This window comes from Mastigoproctus giganteus, chromosome 4 (assembly GCF_048544385.1).
Source record: "Mastigoproctus giganteus isolate SK-2022 chromosome 4, ASM4854438v1, whole genome shotgun sequence".
Classification (NCBI taxonomy): domain Eukaryota; kingdom Metazoa; phylum Arthropoda; class Arachnida; order Uropygi; family Thelyphonidae; genus Mastigoproctus; species Mastigoproctus giganteus.
This window is the reverse complement of record NC_143578.1, coordinates 192,922,549-192,938,120: the sequence shown is the minus strand read 5'-3', so window position 1 is coordinate 192,938,120 and position 15,572 is coordinate 192,922,549. Positions and strand designations below refer to the sequence as shown.

The 15,572-nt window shown below is 38.5% G+C and overlaps 1 protein-coding gene across 6 annotated transcripts in view; it reads left to right on the top strand.

Annotated features, from left to right (window-relative positions):
* DEF8 (differentially expressed in FDCP 8 homolog) overlaps positions 1 to 15,572 on the top strand; it is a 188,322-nt gene that overhangs the window by 120,830 nt on the left and 51,920 nt on the right. For 5 of the 6 annotated variants that reach the window (XM_090371955.1, XM_090371954.1, XM_090371953.1 and 2 more), the window contains one exon: positions 1,464 to 1,577. The exons of the other annotated variant lie outside the window; for it this stretch is intronic. In XM_090371955.1, the coding sequence (XP_090228081.1) occupies positions 1,464 to 1,577 (114 nt within the window). The remainder of the gene's footprint in view (positions 1 to 1,463; positions 1,578 to 15,572) is intronic. 6 annotated transcript variants of the gene reach the window in all.

The following is a 15,572-nucleotide window of genomic DNA, read 5'->3' as shown; positions in this document are numbered from 1 at the left end:
ACATCCAGTCCATGGGTATCTCCCCTGAGTTCAGGGAAACTCTCATAATTATGGCCAAGGGTTTGCTTACTTCCATTGCTGCCTCCTTTAATATAACTGGATAGATCCCATTCACCACAGTTTCCTTATGTTTATCTTCAACAGTTTCTGCACCACTTTGCTCTCAGTTATTACAAAATCATTTAGCTCACTGCCGGAGTTTAACTCGCCTCTGGTATTCCCCTCCCTGAATAACTCCTCGTGTAAATGTAGATGCAAAATACTTATTCATTTTGCTAGCTACCTGAGCAGAGTCATCAACTGTTGAACCATTGATATCAAGTGGACCAATCTCATTCATACCCTTCCTTCTAGAGTTTACATGAGTAAAGAACTCTTTGCTGTTTTTCTTTGCATCCTTTGCCAGAGATTTCTTGTAATTGGCCTTTACCTGCCTAACCTGTTTGTGACTTGATTACAGACCAGCTTATATCTATCATAGGCTTCTGTGTCACTTGTTAATTTATAAGTATCCCATGCATTTTTCTTCTCCGCTACCTGTCCCATTAGTTCATCTAACATCCAGTTTGGCCTAAAACTTAAACAATATTTCTTAGTTGGTATGAAAAGCCTAGTAGCTTCCAAGATTCATTCCTTGAATGCTTCCCATTTAGAATTTGTTGTTGGTAACATCGTCAGTTGATCCCACTGTAGAATTTAAAAACTGTCTCTGACCACTGTTGGTGCCTCCGTAGCCAGGTGGGCAGGAGCAGCAGCAGTGCGTAACTCATGCTTCTTGATTAGACCGGGGTTCGAGCCCATGACCACCAAATACGGAGGATGTGAAGAGGTCAGGAAATGACCACCGCATATCCCTGGAGCAATATGGCCTTAAGTTGATAATGCTCCTAAAAACCTAAATGACAACAACAACCAACCACCGTCATCACCTTTATGAAAACAGAAACCCTATGCTTTACCCCTGATGGTAGAACATGCCACTTGATGGTTCAGTGTTTGAACAATGCTTACTAAATTAGCAGTTTTTTAATTTAGAGAGAACCACTCTAAGTTGTAACGTGTGTGTGTGTGTGTGTGTGTGTGTGTGTGTGTGTGTGTGTGTGTGTGTGTGTGTGTGTGTGTGTGTGTGTGCGCATTGGTTAATAAGTATAAAGCCATTTTTCTATGCTTATTTTTAAGATAACTGAGTTATAAGTATAATGAAATGGAGCATTAAAATTGTTCAATTTGTAATTTTCTTTTGTTTTGAAATAAACTGACACTGCATGGTGTAATTTCATATTAACTCTGAATGCTTTAATAACTAATATACTTAAAAATTATCTTGCCAAACATTTTGCAGCAGTGTTTGTAACCTTACCACCAACTGATATGTGATGTATGTAGTTTATTTTAAAATAGTTATTACTACATTAATGATAACATCCTTCAACTTCAATAATAATGATTCGTTGTGATTGTAGGTTTGCAGGGCATCACTTCAGTTTCTTAGATTAATGATGAAGAAGCCTGTTTTAAACCTCGGAGTGCTTAATCCCTTGCTCTTCAGCTTTGTAGTTGAACTCAACATTGTAAAGGTAATTTCTTGTTTTAATAAAGTGCAGAAATCCCTATCCAAATCATGGTTACCTACTCAGTATATGGGTCACCATGATGGTTTAAATTAACCCATCTGGACTGCCAGCCTTCCATTCGCTGTTTGCCTCTGCACTATCATTTTCTCTTAGACCTTTAGCCTTATATATAGTAAGCCCTCTTTCCTCTAATGCTTTCTGGACATTGGTCTGCCTTTAAGCTCATTACTGTTTATTTTAAATTTATATTCCTCTTTAGCTAATCTCCCTTTCCCCAAATTTGCTTTGTTTATACTTTTGGTTATTGGTATTTATTTCCTCCTTGGGGAACAAAATTTTTAAATAAACTAGATTATTATTATTATATATACTAGAGGTAAGAATATTCTAGACCTCATTACTCACGAATCAGATGACATCATATAACTTACAGTACAGGAACCATTGGCAAGGTAGTGATCACACAGTTGTTATTTAGAAGATGAAGAAAGATATTGCAGTTGTTAAAGGTAGAGGGATGTATTTTGATTTCATGACAGTTTAAGGTGTTATATGGCATCTAATAATTGGGTGGATTACAGATGGAGGGTGAATACGTTAGAATTATGGAATACCTATAAAGCAATGATCAAAGAAGAAATATATGCTACAGTAAAATCTCGTTTATACAAACTATTCATTTATATGAAGCACATACCATTCCCCTGCGAAAGGATAGGCTTTTCTATGTAAAAATATTCATTTATTACAAAATTCAGTTAATATGTATTACAAAGTTCTTTTTCACCCCATGAGAAATAAATATTGTCATTTTGTATGTTTAATACAAATCTTGGCTGAGCGATCCAGTTATTGCCCCTCCCCAGGCCACCTGGCTCCATACTTCCCAAAGGATGGCACTGACTTGTTAGAAATTAGTTTTGTGTAAACAAAAGCAGTTTATGGTAGCTACGTCAAGTGCACTCTGAAAAACATCTTTCTGAAGGATGAGTTGTTAATTAACAAAAGAATAAAAAGTTTTTCTAAGTTGTTTACATGCACTCCCTTGCTCTCCAGGGAATAAGGTCAGTTGCAATTGTTACCCCAGTTCAAAGAGTCTTTTGCTATCGTATACAGCAATCTATTTTTTGTGCCATTTTATCTGACTGATGTCTTTTTCAGAACTTGTCTTTAAATTAATTTAAAATTTGTTTATATTATATCTTATCTAGCAGTGTTATGGCGATAAAACATAGATGAATAGAATTAAGCCTGAAAATTGAACTAAAAATTATACAATTTTTAGTTTAATTTCCAGGCTTAATGATGGTTTTTGATAGAAGAATGGCTTCAGAAAAAAGGAACATTTTTGATGATTTTTCTTTCCATCCTATTTTGAAGAGGCTGATAGGATGGAAAGAAGCAAAACGGACATTGCAACATCCCTTTACCTACCTTGTCTACAATACTGAAAAACCGAAACAGACTTGAAGTACACGACACTGGAGCAGCAATGAAAAACAGGAAATGAATTCATGGTGCAAAACAGTAGGAGCTTGAAACAGAACTTTTGATTGGTATCAACAAATGTGTGCATCTAATTTGGCAATATCAGGTCCAATTTTGCAAGAAAAGACAAATTATCTAGCTCAGCAACATGGGATTAGCGACTTCAAATGCAGCGGTGGCTGGCGCCAAAGATTTAAAGACAGGAATAACTTGGTTTCGCAAAATGTTTGCAGTGAGTCTGGATTAGTCGACAAAGAAAAGGCTGCAGACTGATTGTGTTCTGTATGGTCCATCCTTGAAAAATATGAGGCAAAGAATATTTTTAATCTTGATGAGACAGGTTGGTTTATTTAATAATTTGCTGCCAAAAAAAACATTTGCTGTTTGAGGAGAGTCTTGTCATGGTGGAAAATTAGGTAAACAAAGACTTGCTGTTCTGTTATGCTGCAATTCAGATGGCAATACAAAACTACAGTACACTTGTGATTGGTAAGTTTTCCAAGCCAAGATGTTTTAAACCAGTTAACCAACTTCCCTGTGATTATGAGGCCAATAGAAGTGCTGCCTTACGGTCAAAATCTTTCAGTCTTGGTTATCAAAATTGGGTAGAAGAATGGCTTCAGAAAAAAGGAACATTTTGATGATTTTAGACTGTTGTACAGCACATTCTGATGAGACACATAAGTTCACAAATATACGGCTGTTGTTTTTACCCCCCAGTACCACCAGTTTAATGCAACCGCTGGATGAAGGCATTATTTATAACCTCAAGAGAGCATATAGAGCCTGCCTGATAAGATACTTGATCCGCAACATAGAAGAAGGGAACAACTTTCAGCCAAATTGGAATGTCTTGGATGCTATCCGTAATCTTGTTATTGCTTGGGAAAGTATTATGTCAAGTGTAATAATCAAGTGCTTCAGAAAGAGTGGCTTTGGAGAGAACATCATAAACATGGTCCAGCAGGTGAATGATAGTAACAGTGAGGAATGTAGGAATTTGAAGGAGCATATGGATTTTGTAGCGAATTTGAAGATTTTGTGAATGGATGATGAAGTTGCTACCACTTCAACACCAGAAGAGCTGCTGGGTACCAAACAAAACGATGATGTTTTTGTTACCAGCAACAGAGAAAGTGAAGAAGCGTGCACACTGCCATCTAAAAAAGATGCCCAAAATGCATTGAACATAATGTGTTCCTGCAGTAACATTGATAAAGAAACAACTATTACATTTGATAACATCTGTGCTGTAGTTAAAAATGCATATAGAACAAAAACTGTGCAAGTGACATTGGATTATTTCTTTAAATTAGATTAATTTATTAAAAAGTTAATGGTTTGTTTGTTTCCTTTTATATTAATATTGTAATTTTTTTTACTGTGATACTAAAATATTGTATATATCAAAATATATACTGTACAATATTTTCATTTCCGTTAATGCTTTTCTTTTAGTTTATCTTACAAATAAAATAAAATCTAAAAAATATGTTATTCCTATTACTGTATTGTTAGACAAGGCTTTTGTTTTTATTTTATTTTATTAATTTATTTTTGATATTATTATTATTTATTATTATTCTTAGATATACTGTATGCACCAAAAAAAACTGTAAAATTTTGACACTTTTGTGGGATCTCGTTATCACAAAATTTAGGTCCCTTGAACTTTGTATTAACGAGATTCCACTGTATTAAGAAAATACACCACAAAGAGGATACCAAGATAAATTAATACAGAGCTAGCTAGTTTAATAGAGCAGAAACACATAGCATGAGAAAGTTGTGGAGCAGTGAAAAGTACTGAAGTCTACAACTACAAGTTTATCTATAATATTACCACAAGGTTAGGGAGGCCAAGGCTGAGTATGAGAAGCACTGGGCTAAAAAAATCAAAGAATGAGGACAAGGAGTTTGGGACCCCTGCATATTGGGTGTGGGAAAAGTCTTAGATAATCTAGCTGATGTTTTGATGATGAATTGAATATGTAATTTGCATCAGTGTTTTACTGACGAAAGACCATGCTGAGGAGAGGACTGTGTGACATTTTTTTTTTTTTTTTTTTTTATGTGAACCCCAAACACGAGAGGTATTAGAAACCTATGGTACCTAGTACCATGCTTGGTTTGGAGGTTGAGCAGACGAAAGAAGATATTTGTTGACATTGGACTTGAACTTCTGTAGATTGTAATTTTCAGGAAATGCATATGAAGGAAGGTTGTTCCAGAAAACGGCAATTGAATGAATAAATGAGGAAGATGAAAAGTTGGTTTCTGTGGGTTTGAAGTTGGACAGTAAAATGGATGTTGGCTGGTGGCGGCATGTGTTCGGACTGTTTTTGAAAGAGAGAGCGGGAAATTATAGAAGCTAATTCAGAAGAACAATGCCCATGGAAGTATCTGTAGAAGAGGCATGCAGCAGAAAACAGTGTGTCTATGAGAAAGCGAGTGGAGAGACTCTGTTAGAGATGAAATCATTAATTAACCTAACTGCCCTCTTCTGAATGGAATCACGAAGCCTGAGAGAGGTTTTTGGGGGCACCACCCGAGATGTGGGAAACAATATTACATGGCAGGGGCGGATTTGCGATTTATACAGAGTGAGCAGCTGTTTTGGAAGAAAAAGTAATGCCGAGAGCGAAAGAGAAAAACCAAGTTTTTTTAGATGCAGAAGAAGCAATATTTGTAATGTGCTTGTGCCAAGAGAGATTAGAAGTCAGGGCAATCCCCAAAAGAGATATATCATTTTGCCTAGAAATCGGAGTGTCACTAAAACATAAGCATAGGAGCAGAAGAATCCTTTTTGCGAGATATAAGGGCAAGACTGAGTTTTTAGAAGGATTGAAATAAAACTAAGTTGTCTCTGCCCCACTGGAGAATTACCTGAAGATCGGCATTTAAGGAATTGGCGGGCAGATCTTCTAGAAGCTGAAGCTGATTGAGCAGGACAAGGTTTTCTCAAACTGGAAAGTGGAATGCAATGTGCTATCATCGACAAAAACTATGGATAGGATTTCCAGTCAATGGAAGAAGGTCATTGATACACAAGAGGAAAAGAGTGGGGAAAACTGAACCTTGGGCGACACCGGCATTAGTTGAGAAGCTAGAAGACAGAGAGCCATCTACCATCACCCTCAGTGAGCGATCAGAGAGAAAAACTGGATAACCAATTACTAAAAAACAGTTGGCAAACCATAAGATGGAAGCTTGTTTAGAAGACCTTTATGCCAAAACACGATCAAAAGCCTTTGAGGTGTCAAGAGCAAACTATTTTGTGTTTTTGCCGAAACTTTTTCCATTGAATTAGCCCATAAAATGGGTAACATAAGCCAGAATATCACCAGTGGATCGACACTGACGGAATCCATACTGGCGATCGTTTGATCAGACGGAAGGTTTTCTAGGTAGTTTAAGAGTTGGCAGTTAATTAATTTTCTCCATTACTTTAGAAAGAGTAGAAGTAATTGCAATGGGGACGATAATTGGATGGGAGGGATTTTGTCACCCTTTTTAGGAACTGGCTGGATATGAGCGAATTTCCAAGCAGAAAGAAAAAACACCTTTGGAATAAAAAAAAGTGAGAAAAAGGCAGCAAAGAATAGGAGTAATTCAGGAGCACAGGTTTTTGAGAACAAGTGGAGAAAATACCATCAGGGACCTGGAGCTTTCTTAGCATCAAGATTCATCAAAAATCCTTCTGATATCCTTTTTGACGGAAGACCACAGGAGACATTGAATGGTGCGTGTTGGGAATGGTGGGAGGTGTTTTTTACCAAGATCATTAATACATGAGCTGGAAGAAAAATGGGATGCTAGCAGGTCAGCTTTATCCTTGGCTGAAGTGACAACAGAACCATCTGGTTTGGACAGAGGTGGGAGCAGAGATGGGCAGAAGTTGCGGCCAATAGCTTTGGCAAGAGACCAGAATGCTCGGCTACCATTAGGGCAAGAAGCAAGTTTTTCTACTCTTAGCCTGTTTCAAACTCTAGTTTGGACTGATTAATAACTGCTTTACAATTGTTTCCGAAACTTTGGTGTAGGCAGAAAATGAAACTGAAGAATTAGAAACAAGCCAATTACGATATGCAACATTCTTCTCTTGGACAGCCTTAGCACATTTATTGGAAAACCAAGATTTAGGTAAAGAACGAGATTTTAAAGAGGAGTGTGGGATAAAGGATTCCATTCCTGCAAGAATAATTTCACTGACACGATCTGAGCAAACGTTAACATCAGAAGTTTTGAAACAGTAATCCGACCAAGGAAAAGAAGAAAAGAAGTCTCGCAGGTCATCCCATTTTGCATTCTTGTAATGCCAAACAGCACGAGGTTGAGCATAGCCGTGAGATAAAGGTTCCATTGGAGAAGAGACAATCACCAAGTTGTGATCTGAAGTGCCTAAAGGACCTCTCACTTTGACCATGTACTTGGAAGGGTTGTTTGTGAGAAAAAGATCAAGCGTATTGGCTGTATGATTAGGATTGTCCGGTATTCTTGTAGGTGAATGAACAATCTGTGCTAGGTCATTAGTAATTGCAAAAGCCTCAGCATCTCGACCTGCTGGGTCGGTGTGACTAGAAAACGGAAGCCAGCTGGAGTTGTGAACATTGAAATCACCAAGGAAAATTACCTCACTGTTAGGAAAGTTGGACTGGAGAAAGTCAAGTTGCAAAGAGAGGAAGTCAAAGAGCGATTAGTGGTTAGTGGAGTTGAGAGAACGGTAGAGACAACAGATGAATTTGACACAATGAGGTAGAGAGATTTTAATCCAGAGAAGATCAAAGAGAGGAGATTCCAAATTGCCAAGTCTCTGACAGGTAATATCAGAATGGGCATATGCACAAGTACCACCTTTGAGGCGAAAGGAATCATACAGCGAATAATTTGGCCATCTGAGATGAGCAGTAGTTGAATCAACCGATAACTAAGATTCTGTCAGAAAAAGTACATGGGGTTTGGCAGACTGCAAGTGGAAATGGACATCGTTGAGATTAGAATTGAGACCATGTATATTTGTGAAATGAATTAGGAAGTCCTTAGGAGGTTTAGATCTTTTTGCAGATAAGCTTGCTCTGTTAGTTTGACTGAGGCTGAGCCATATGAAATTAGTGATTTCAAATGTACATATTACTGTTTGTTATAAAAATTTTCAAGCCTAAAAGTAAGTAAGGCTCCTGGAGTTGACGGCATATACCCAGTAATTTTGAGGAAGGCAGCCCGAGAGTGTTAATTATGTAGGCATCATTGAACTTTGGGGAGATTCCTTTGGAATGCAGAAATGCCAATGTATTGTCAATACATAAAGCCAGTTCTTAAGTAAGGTAACTATAGGTCAATTAGTCTGACTCCGGTGTTAAGGAAAATTTTGAGTATGAAAAGAACTGGCTAAAAAATCAAAAAATGATGACAAGGAGTTTTTCATGTATATGAATACAAAGAAGAAAATTAATTAGATCGGACCCTTGCGTATTGGGTGTGTTAAAATCAGATAATCCAGTTGATGCTAATGAATTCAATATGTAATTTGCATTATTAAGAGTGCAATCTGGGATATTTAGATAGAAATGGCATCCTGAAGGATACACAGCATGTTTTTGTTGAGGGATAGTCATCTTTAACTTCCTAGTAAACTATTTTGACACAGTTACTCATGAGCTGGATGTAGAGAAACAATTTCAGAATAGTTTATTTGGATTTAGCAAGGCATTTCATTTCAAGATTCAGTCCCTCATTAGAGGTTACTGTGTAAGCTGAAACATGTTAATTTCACTGGTATGATTCTAAGATGGATTGCAAGATAGCTGCAGACAGAAGACTGAGGGTTGTGATTAATGGATATTGATCATTTTGGTGTAATGTCAGAAGTGGGGCCCTTAAGGATCGAATCTTGGATCACTATTGTTTCTGATTTTCATGAATCACATTGATGAAAGAATAGAGGGCATGTTACCAAAATTTGCAGACAATATAAAGATTTGGAGAGTTGTTAATGAACAGTGCCAAACACTACTCCTTCAGGATGGCTTGAACAGGCTTCAAGAGTGATCAGAAAAGTGGCAGATATGTTTTAATGCAGGTCTTACACTTGAGCAATAGGAACCTCAAAATATCTTCTACACTTGGTAGAGTTGAATTAAAAACAATACTGGTCTAGGAGTTATGATTTGGGAAGCTATGAAGTTCTCTGAGTCAGGAAGCCTATATTGTCCTACTGATAATTAATTGAACAATATCCTGATTATCAGTGAGTAATTGAACAATACAGATAGGGAAATCATAATCTCATTGTATGAGGCAGTTGTACAACTGCACATTTAGAGATTTCGTCTGACAAAAGACATCGAGCTTCTTCAAAGGGTCCATAGATAGGCAACTCACATGGTTAGATTGGCAAAAGGGTGACTATGTGAGGAAAGACTTTGATTACGTGGGCTACGGGGTGTGTCAACTAGGCAGCATCGAAGGGGACCTGATTGAAGTTTATAAGGCTCTGAGAGGGGTTAGTAAAATAAATAAAGGCAGAATCCTCATTGTTATATAAAGAATTCCAGAACTAGGGGACCATAAATCCATTATTCTAGATTGTGGGAAGTTTTCTTTTAGCCAACAAGTTGTTGGTTATGGAACAAGTTACCTCTGCAGGTTGTTGAGATTCACAGTTTGAAGAAATTCAAGGGTCAGCTAGATAATTTTCTTTATGAGAAGGGAAGTACCTAATTTATATTTTCTTACCAATTTTTTTTTTTTTTTTTTTTTTTTTGTTTTTGTCCAGTGCAGCAAAGGCCTGTGGCTTCCTTGCCACTATATGACTAATACTAAGTCAGGTAGCTGTATAAACCTACAGATTGTTTCTTCTACAGGTCCCTGTTGAAAAAAAGCCGTGAATTAGGGTTGAATTTGAAAGTGTCTGCAATTCTGCCCAGACACGATAGGAGGAACTATATGATGAGAGCCTTGTCGATCAATTCAGCCCTGGAAAGATTGTGCAAGGCTCAAGGGGTAGAATTTTTTTCAGCCTGGTCTGTAACAGGAGAGTCTGCTTTTACAGGGATGGGATACACTTAAATATAAAGGGTGCAAGAATATTTGCTGATGTTATTGAGACAGTGTTAGGTGGGCCGGAAAACTGCTAGTTTATGGGGATACAAGGACTAATAGATTAACAGTAGCCACTGGCAGAGGCGAAAGTGATTCTTGCACCGCTTCTATTTCAATGAGCAGCAGCCTGGAAAACAAGATGCAGGATATTTCAGAGACTGCTGGGAGTCATTGCTGTACAAGTAAACACATGGGTTGTGTTAGGGTAGCTAAGAATAGGAACAGGTGCATGTATACTTGCGTGAACACCAATGCTAGGAGTTTGGTAAATAAATTTGATGAATTTGAGGTATTGCTCAAAACATCAAAGGCAGATATTGTTGGGATATCAGACACGTGGTCACACAGATATAAGGAATGCAGAAATGGAATTTGGGGAGTACAATGTGCACAGGGAGGGGTTATGTTATTAGTTAAGAAACACATAAAATCCAAGAAAGTGAAGCCAGTCGACATCGCTGGACTGTGCAATGTCGATTCAGTTTTGTGTGACATAAGCATTGGGAGATCAAAATTGAGAGTAGGAGTGTGCTATAGGCCTAATGACTCTGAGTATAATAAGAAACTGTACAGGGAAATAGAGTGGGCCAGTAAAGCAGAGAGTCTTATAATGGGAGATTTTAATTTCCCAGATATTGAATGGAATTTGTGTGGTGGTCACCCACACACTAGCAAGGGTTTTGTGGATTTATTGGATGATTGTTTTCTACATAAGCATTTTCGGGAGGCAACTAGAGGGAGTAATACTCTTGATCTGATTATCAGTAGTGATTCTTCATGCATTAAGAATCTGCAGATAAAGGAACCACAAGGTGGCAGTGATCAGTGTGCTGAAGTAGGATTTACTCAAAGAGGTAACTACCATCAGGGGTAAAGGGAAGGGTTTTTCCTTTCATAAAGGCGACTGCGAGGATCTGAGACAATATTTAAATTCTATACAGTGGGACCAACTGATGATGTTACCAACAGCAAATTCAAAACGGAAAGCATTCAAAGAACTTATCTTGGAAGCTACTAGGCTTTACATACCAACTAAAAAATATTGTTCAAGGTTTAGGCTTAAATGGGTATCAGATGAACTAATGAGACATATGGCAGAGAAGAAAAATGCATGGGTTACATATAAATTAATGGGTGTCATGGAAGCCTATGATAGATATAAGCTGGTCTGTAACCAAGTCACAAAGGAGATTAGGCAGGCAAAGGCAGATTATGAGAAATCCTTGGCAAAGGATGCAAAGAAAAACAGAAAAGAGTTCTTTACCTATGTAAACATTAGCATTAGTTGAGGCATATGATGCAAGAAAGCAAGCTTATGCAGCATCAGCCAAAAAAAAAAAAAAAAAACTTCCACTTCACCCCTCCGTTCGTTCGAAATACCTGTCCAGCTGAGCCTTAAATTTATTTAGGCTATCAACTTCCACAACAAGGGATGGAAGTTTGTTCCACCAACCAACTACCCGCTGGCTAAAGGTAAATTTCTGCACATCTATCCTACATCTGTCTTTCCTCAATTTGAATTTATGCCCTCTCAGCTGATTATTCTGAGCAAGAGGAAGAAACCCATCAGCATTGAGCATGCTCAAACCATTCAAGGCTTTATACACCTCTATCAGATCACCTCGCTGGTGCCTAGTCTCCAGACACTGTAATTTGCAAAACTTAAGCCTTTCTACTTAAGAGCAAGGCTTTGTTCCATTCGCTAATCTTGTTGCCCTTCTCTGTACTCGTTCCAGCAGCTCTACATCCGTCTTGAAATGAGGCCTCCAGACCTGTATACAGTACTCAAGGTGTGGCCTGGCCATTGCCTTATACAGGGGAATAATCACCACCTTATCCCTGCTAGAAAAATTCCTGTATATCATTGACAAGACACCATGAGCTACTCTTGCAGCCCATCTGCACTGCTCAGAGAACTTCATACCTGCCTGCACAATTACCCCCAGGTCCTTTTCATTCTCTACCACTGTCAGTGTAGTACCACAGAGTTGATACATTGCTATTGGGTTGCTGTTTCCCATATGTAGTACTTTACATTTGTCAATGTTAAACTTCATTTGCCACCTCTCAGCCTTTCCAGATCCGGTTGCAGCAGCAGCAGCATAGCATCAGTAGTGTTCTTAACAACCCTGCCAACCTTTGTATCGTTTGCAAACTTGAACATTAAGCTTGATATACCATCCTCAATATTATTTATAAATACAGAAAACAATAATGGACCCAACACTGAGCCCTGAGGGACTCCACTAATAACATTAGTCCCCGATGAGCAATGTCCATTAATTACCACTCTGTCTTCTCCCCCTCAACCACCCATAGCAGTAATTTGCCTCCAATGCCACACTGCTTCAATTTGTGCAGTAGTCTTCCATGTGCAAGTGTATCAAAGGCCTTTCTAAGATCCAAGTATATAATATCAAAGTTATTCCCTACATCCAGTTATTTTGTGACTGCATCATAGTATCCAATCAAATTGGTCAGTAAAGACTTCCCCTTAACAAAACCATGCTGTGTCCGAGCTATAACTGAAGTCTTGTCTAGATGATCCTGCAGTACTTCTTTAACCAGTGCCTCCATTAAATTTCCTGGAACAGAAGTTAAACTCATAGGTCTATAATTACTTGTGTCAGCCTTTGATCCTCCTTTGTGAAGTGGGATCACATTTGCACATCTCCAGTATATAGGTACCTCCTATGAGTCCAAGGAAGCTCTCATAATTATGGATAAGGGTTTGCCTACTTCCTTTGCTGCCTCCTTTAATATAACTGGATAGATCCCATCCACCCCAGGTGCCTTTTTTATTTTTATCTTCAACAATTTCTCCTCCACTTTCCTCTCAGTTATTACAAAACCATCTAGCTCACTGCCAGAGTTCAATTCACCTCTGGCATTCTCCTTCCTGAATAACTCCTCATGTGTGAATGTTGACGCAGAATATTGATTTAGTTTGTTAGCTACCTGAGCAGGATCATCAACAGTTGAACCATCGATATCAAGTGGGCCAATCAGATTCATCCCCTTCCTTCTAGAGTTTACATAAGTAAAGAACTCTTTGCTGTTTTTCTTTGCATCCCTTGCCAAAGATTTCTCGTAATCTGCCTTCGCCTGCCTAACCTCCTTTGTGACTTGGTTACAGATCAACTTATATCTATAATAGGGTTCTGTGTCAGGTGTTAATTTATATGTAACCCATGCATTTTTCTTCTCTGCCATATGTCTCATTAGTTCATCTGACATTCATATAGGCCTAAATCTTGAACAATATTTCTTAGTTGGTATGTAAAGCCTAGTAGCTTCCAAGATAAGTTCTTTGAATGCTTACCAATTTGAATTTGCTGTTGGTCCCACTGTATTGAATTTAAATACTGTCTCAGATCATCGTAGTCGCCTTTACGAAAGCAATAACCCTTCTCTTTACCCCTGATGGTAGTTACCTCTTTGAGTAAATCCCACTTCAGCACACTGTGATCACTGCCACCTAGTGGTTCCTTTATCTGCAGATTCTTAATGCATGAAGAATCACTACTGATAATCAAATCAAGAGTGTTACTCCCTCTAGTTGCCTCCCGAACATGCTGGTGTAGAAAACAATCATCCAATAAATCCACAAAAGCCTTGCTAGTGTGTGAGTGACCAACCCACAAATTCCAGTCAATATCTGGGAAATTAAAATCCCCATTATAAGACTCTGATTTACTGGCCCACTATTTCCCTGTACAGTTTCTTATTATACTCATCAGAGTCATTAGGCCTATAGCGCCCTCCTACTCTCAATTTTGATCTCCCAATGCTTATGTCACACCAAACTGACTCGACACTGCACTGTCCAGCGATGTTGACTGGCTTCACTTCCTTGGATTTTATGTGTTTCTTAACTAATGCATAACCCCTCCTCCCTTCCTATCCTGTCTATCCTTTCCATAGATGTTGTACTCCCCAAATTCCAGTTCTGCATCCCTTATATCTTTGTGACGCCACGTCTCTGACATCCCAACAATATCCGCCTTTGATGCTTTGAGCAATATCTCAAATTCATCAAATTTATTTACCAAACTCCTAGCATTGGTGTACATGCAAGTATACATGCACCTGTTCCTATTCTTAGCTACCCTAACACAACCCATGTGTTTACTTGTACTGCAATGACTCTCAGCAGTCTCTGAAATATCCTGCATATTGTTTTCCAGGCTGCTGCTCATTCCAATAGAAGCAGTGCAAGAATCACTTTCACCTCGTGAAAGTGATTTCATGAGGTGAAATGCATTTTTCTTCTCGTGACAGAGAAGAAAAATGCATGGGATGCATATAAATTATCAGGTGACGCAGAAGCCTGTGGCAGATATAAGCTAGTCTGTAATCAGGTCACAAAGGAGGTTCGGCAGGCGAAGGCGGATTACGAGAAATCTTTGGCAAAGGATGCTAAGAAAAACAGCAAGGATTTCTTTACTTATATAAACTCTAAAAGGAAGGGGAGGAATATGATTGGTCCACTTGACATCGATGGTTCGACTGTTGAGGATCCTGCTCAGGTGGGTAACAAACTGAATGAGTATTTTGCATCTACATTCACACGTGAGGAATTATTACAGTTTGAAAATGGAAGAAGGTTATCAAATTGTAGCAGTGTGCTTAATGATTTTGTAATAACTGAGAGCAAAGTGGAGGAGAAATTGTTGAAGTTAAACATAAGAAAGGCACCTGGGGTGGATGGGATCTATCCAGTTATTTTAAAGGAGGCGGCAAAGCAACTAAGCAAACCCTTAGCCATAATTATGAGAGCATCCTTGGACCCAGGGGAGGTTCCCACGGACTGGAGATGTGCAAATGTGTCCCCAATTCACAAAGGTGGATCGAAGGGTGACACGAGTAATTACAGACCAGTTAGTTTAACTTCTGTTCCGGGTAAAATAATGGAGTCACTGGTTAAAGATGCATTGCAGGATCATCTAGACAAGACTGCAGCAATAATTCAAACACAGCATGGGTTTGTTAAGGGAAAGTCTTGTCTGACAAATTTGATTGGTTATTATGATGTGGTCACAAAGGAACTGGATGCAAAAAATAATTTTGATATCATATACTTGGATTTCAGGAAAGCTTTTGACACTGTTGCGCATGGAAGACTACTGTACAAATTGGAGCAGAATGGTATTAAGGGTAAGTTGCTACAATGGATAAAAGGATGGTTAAGTGGGAGAAGACAGAGGGTGGTAATCAATGGGTGCTGCTCTTCGTGGACTAATGTTATTAGTGGAGTCCCACAGGGTTCGGTGTTGGGTCCACTGTTGTTTTGTGTATTTATCAATGATATTGATGAAGGTATATCAGGCTTAATGTCGAAGTTTGCAGATGACACAAAGGTTGGCAGGGTTGTTAATGACAGTAATGGCAGTGTGCTACTGCAACAGG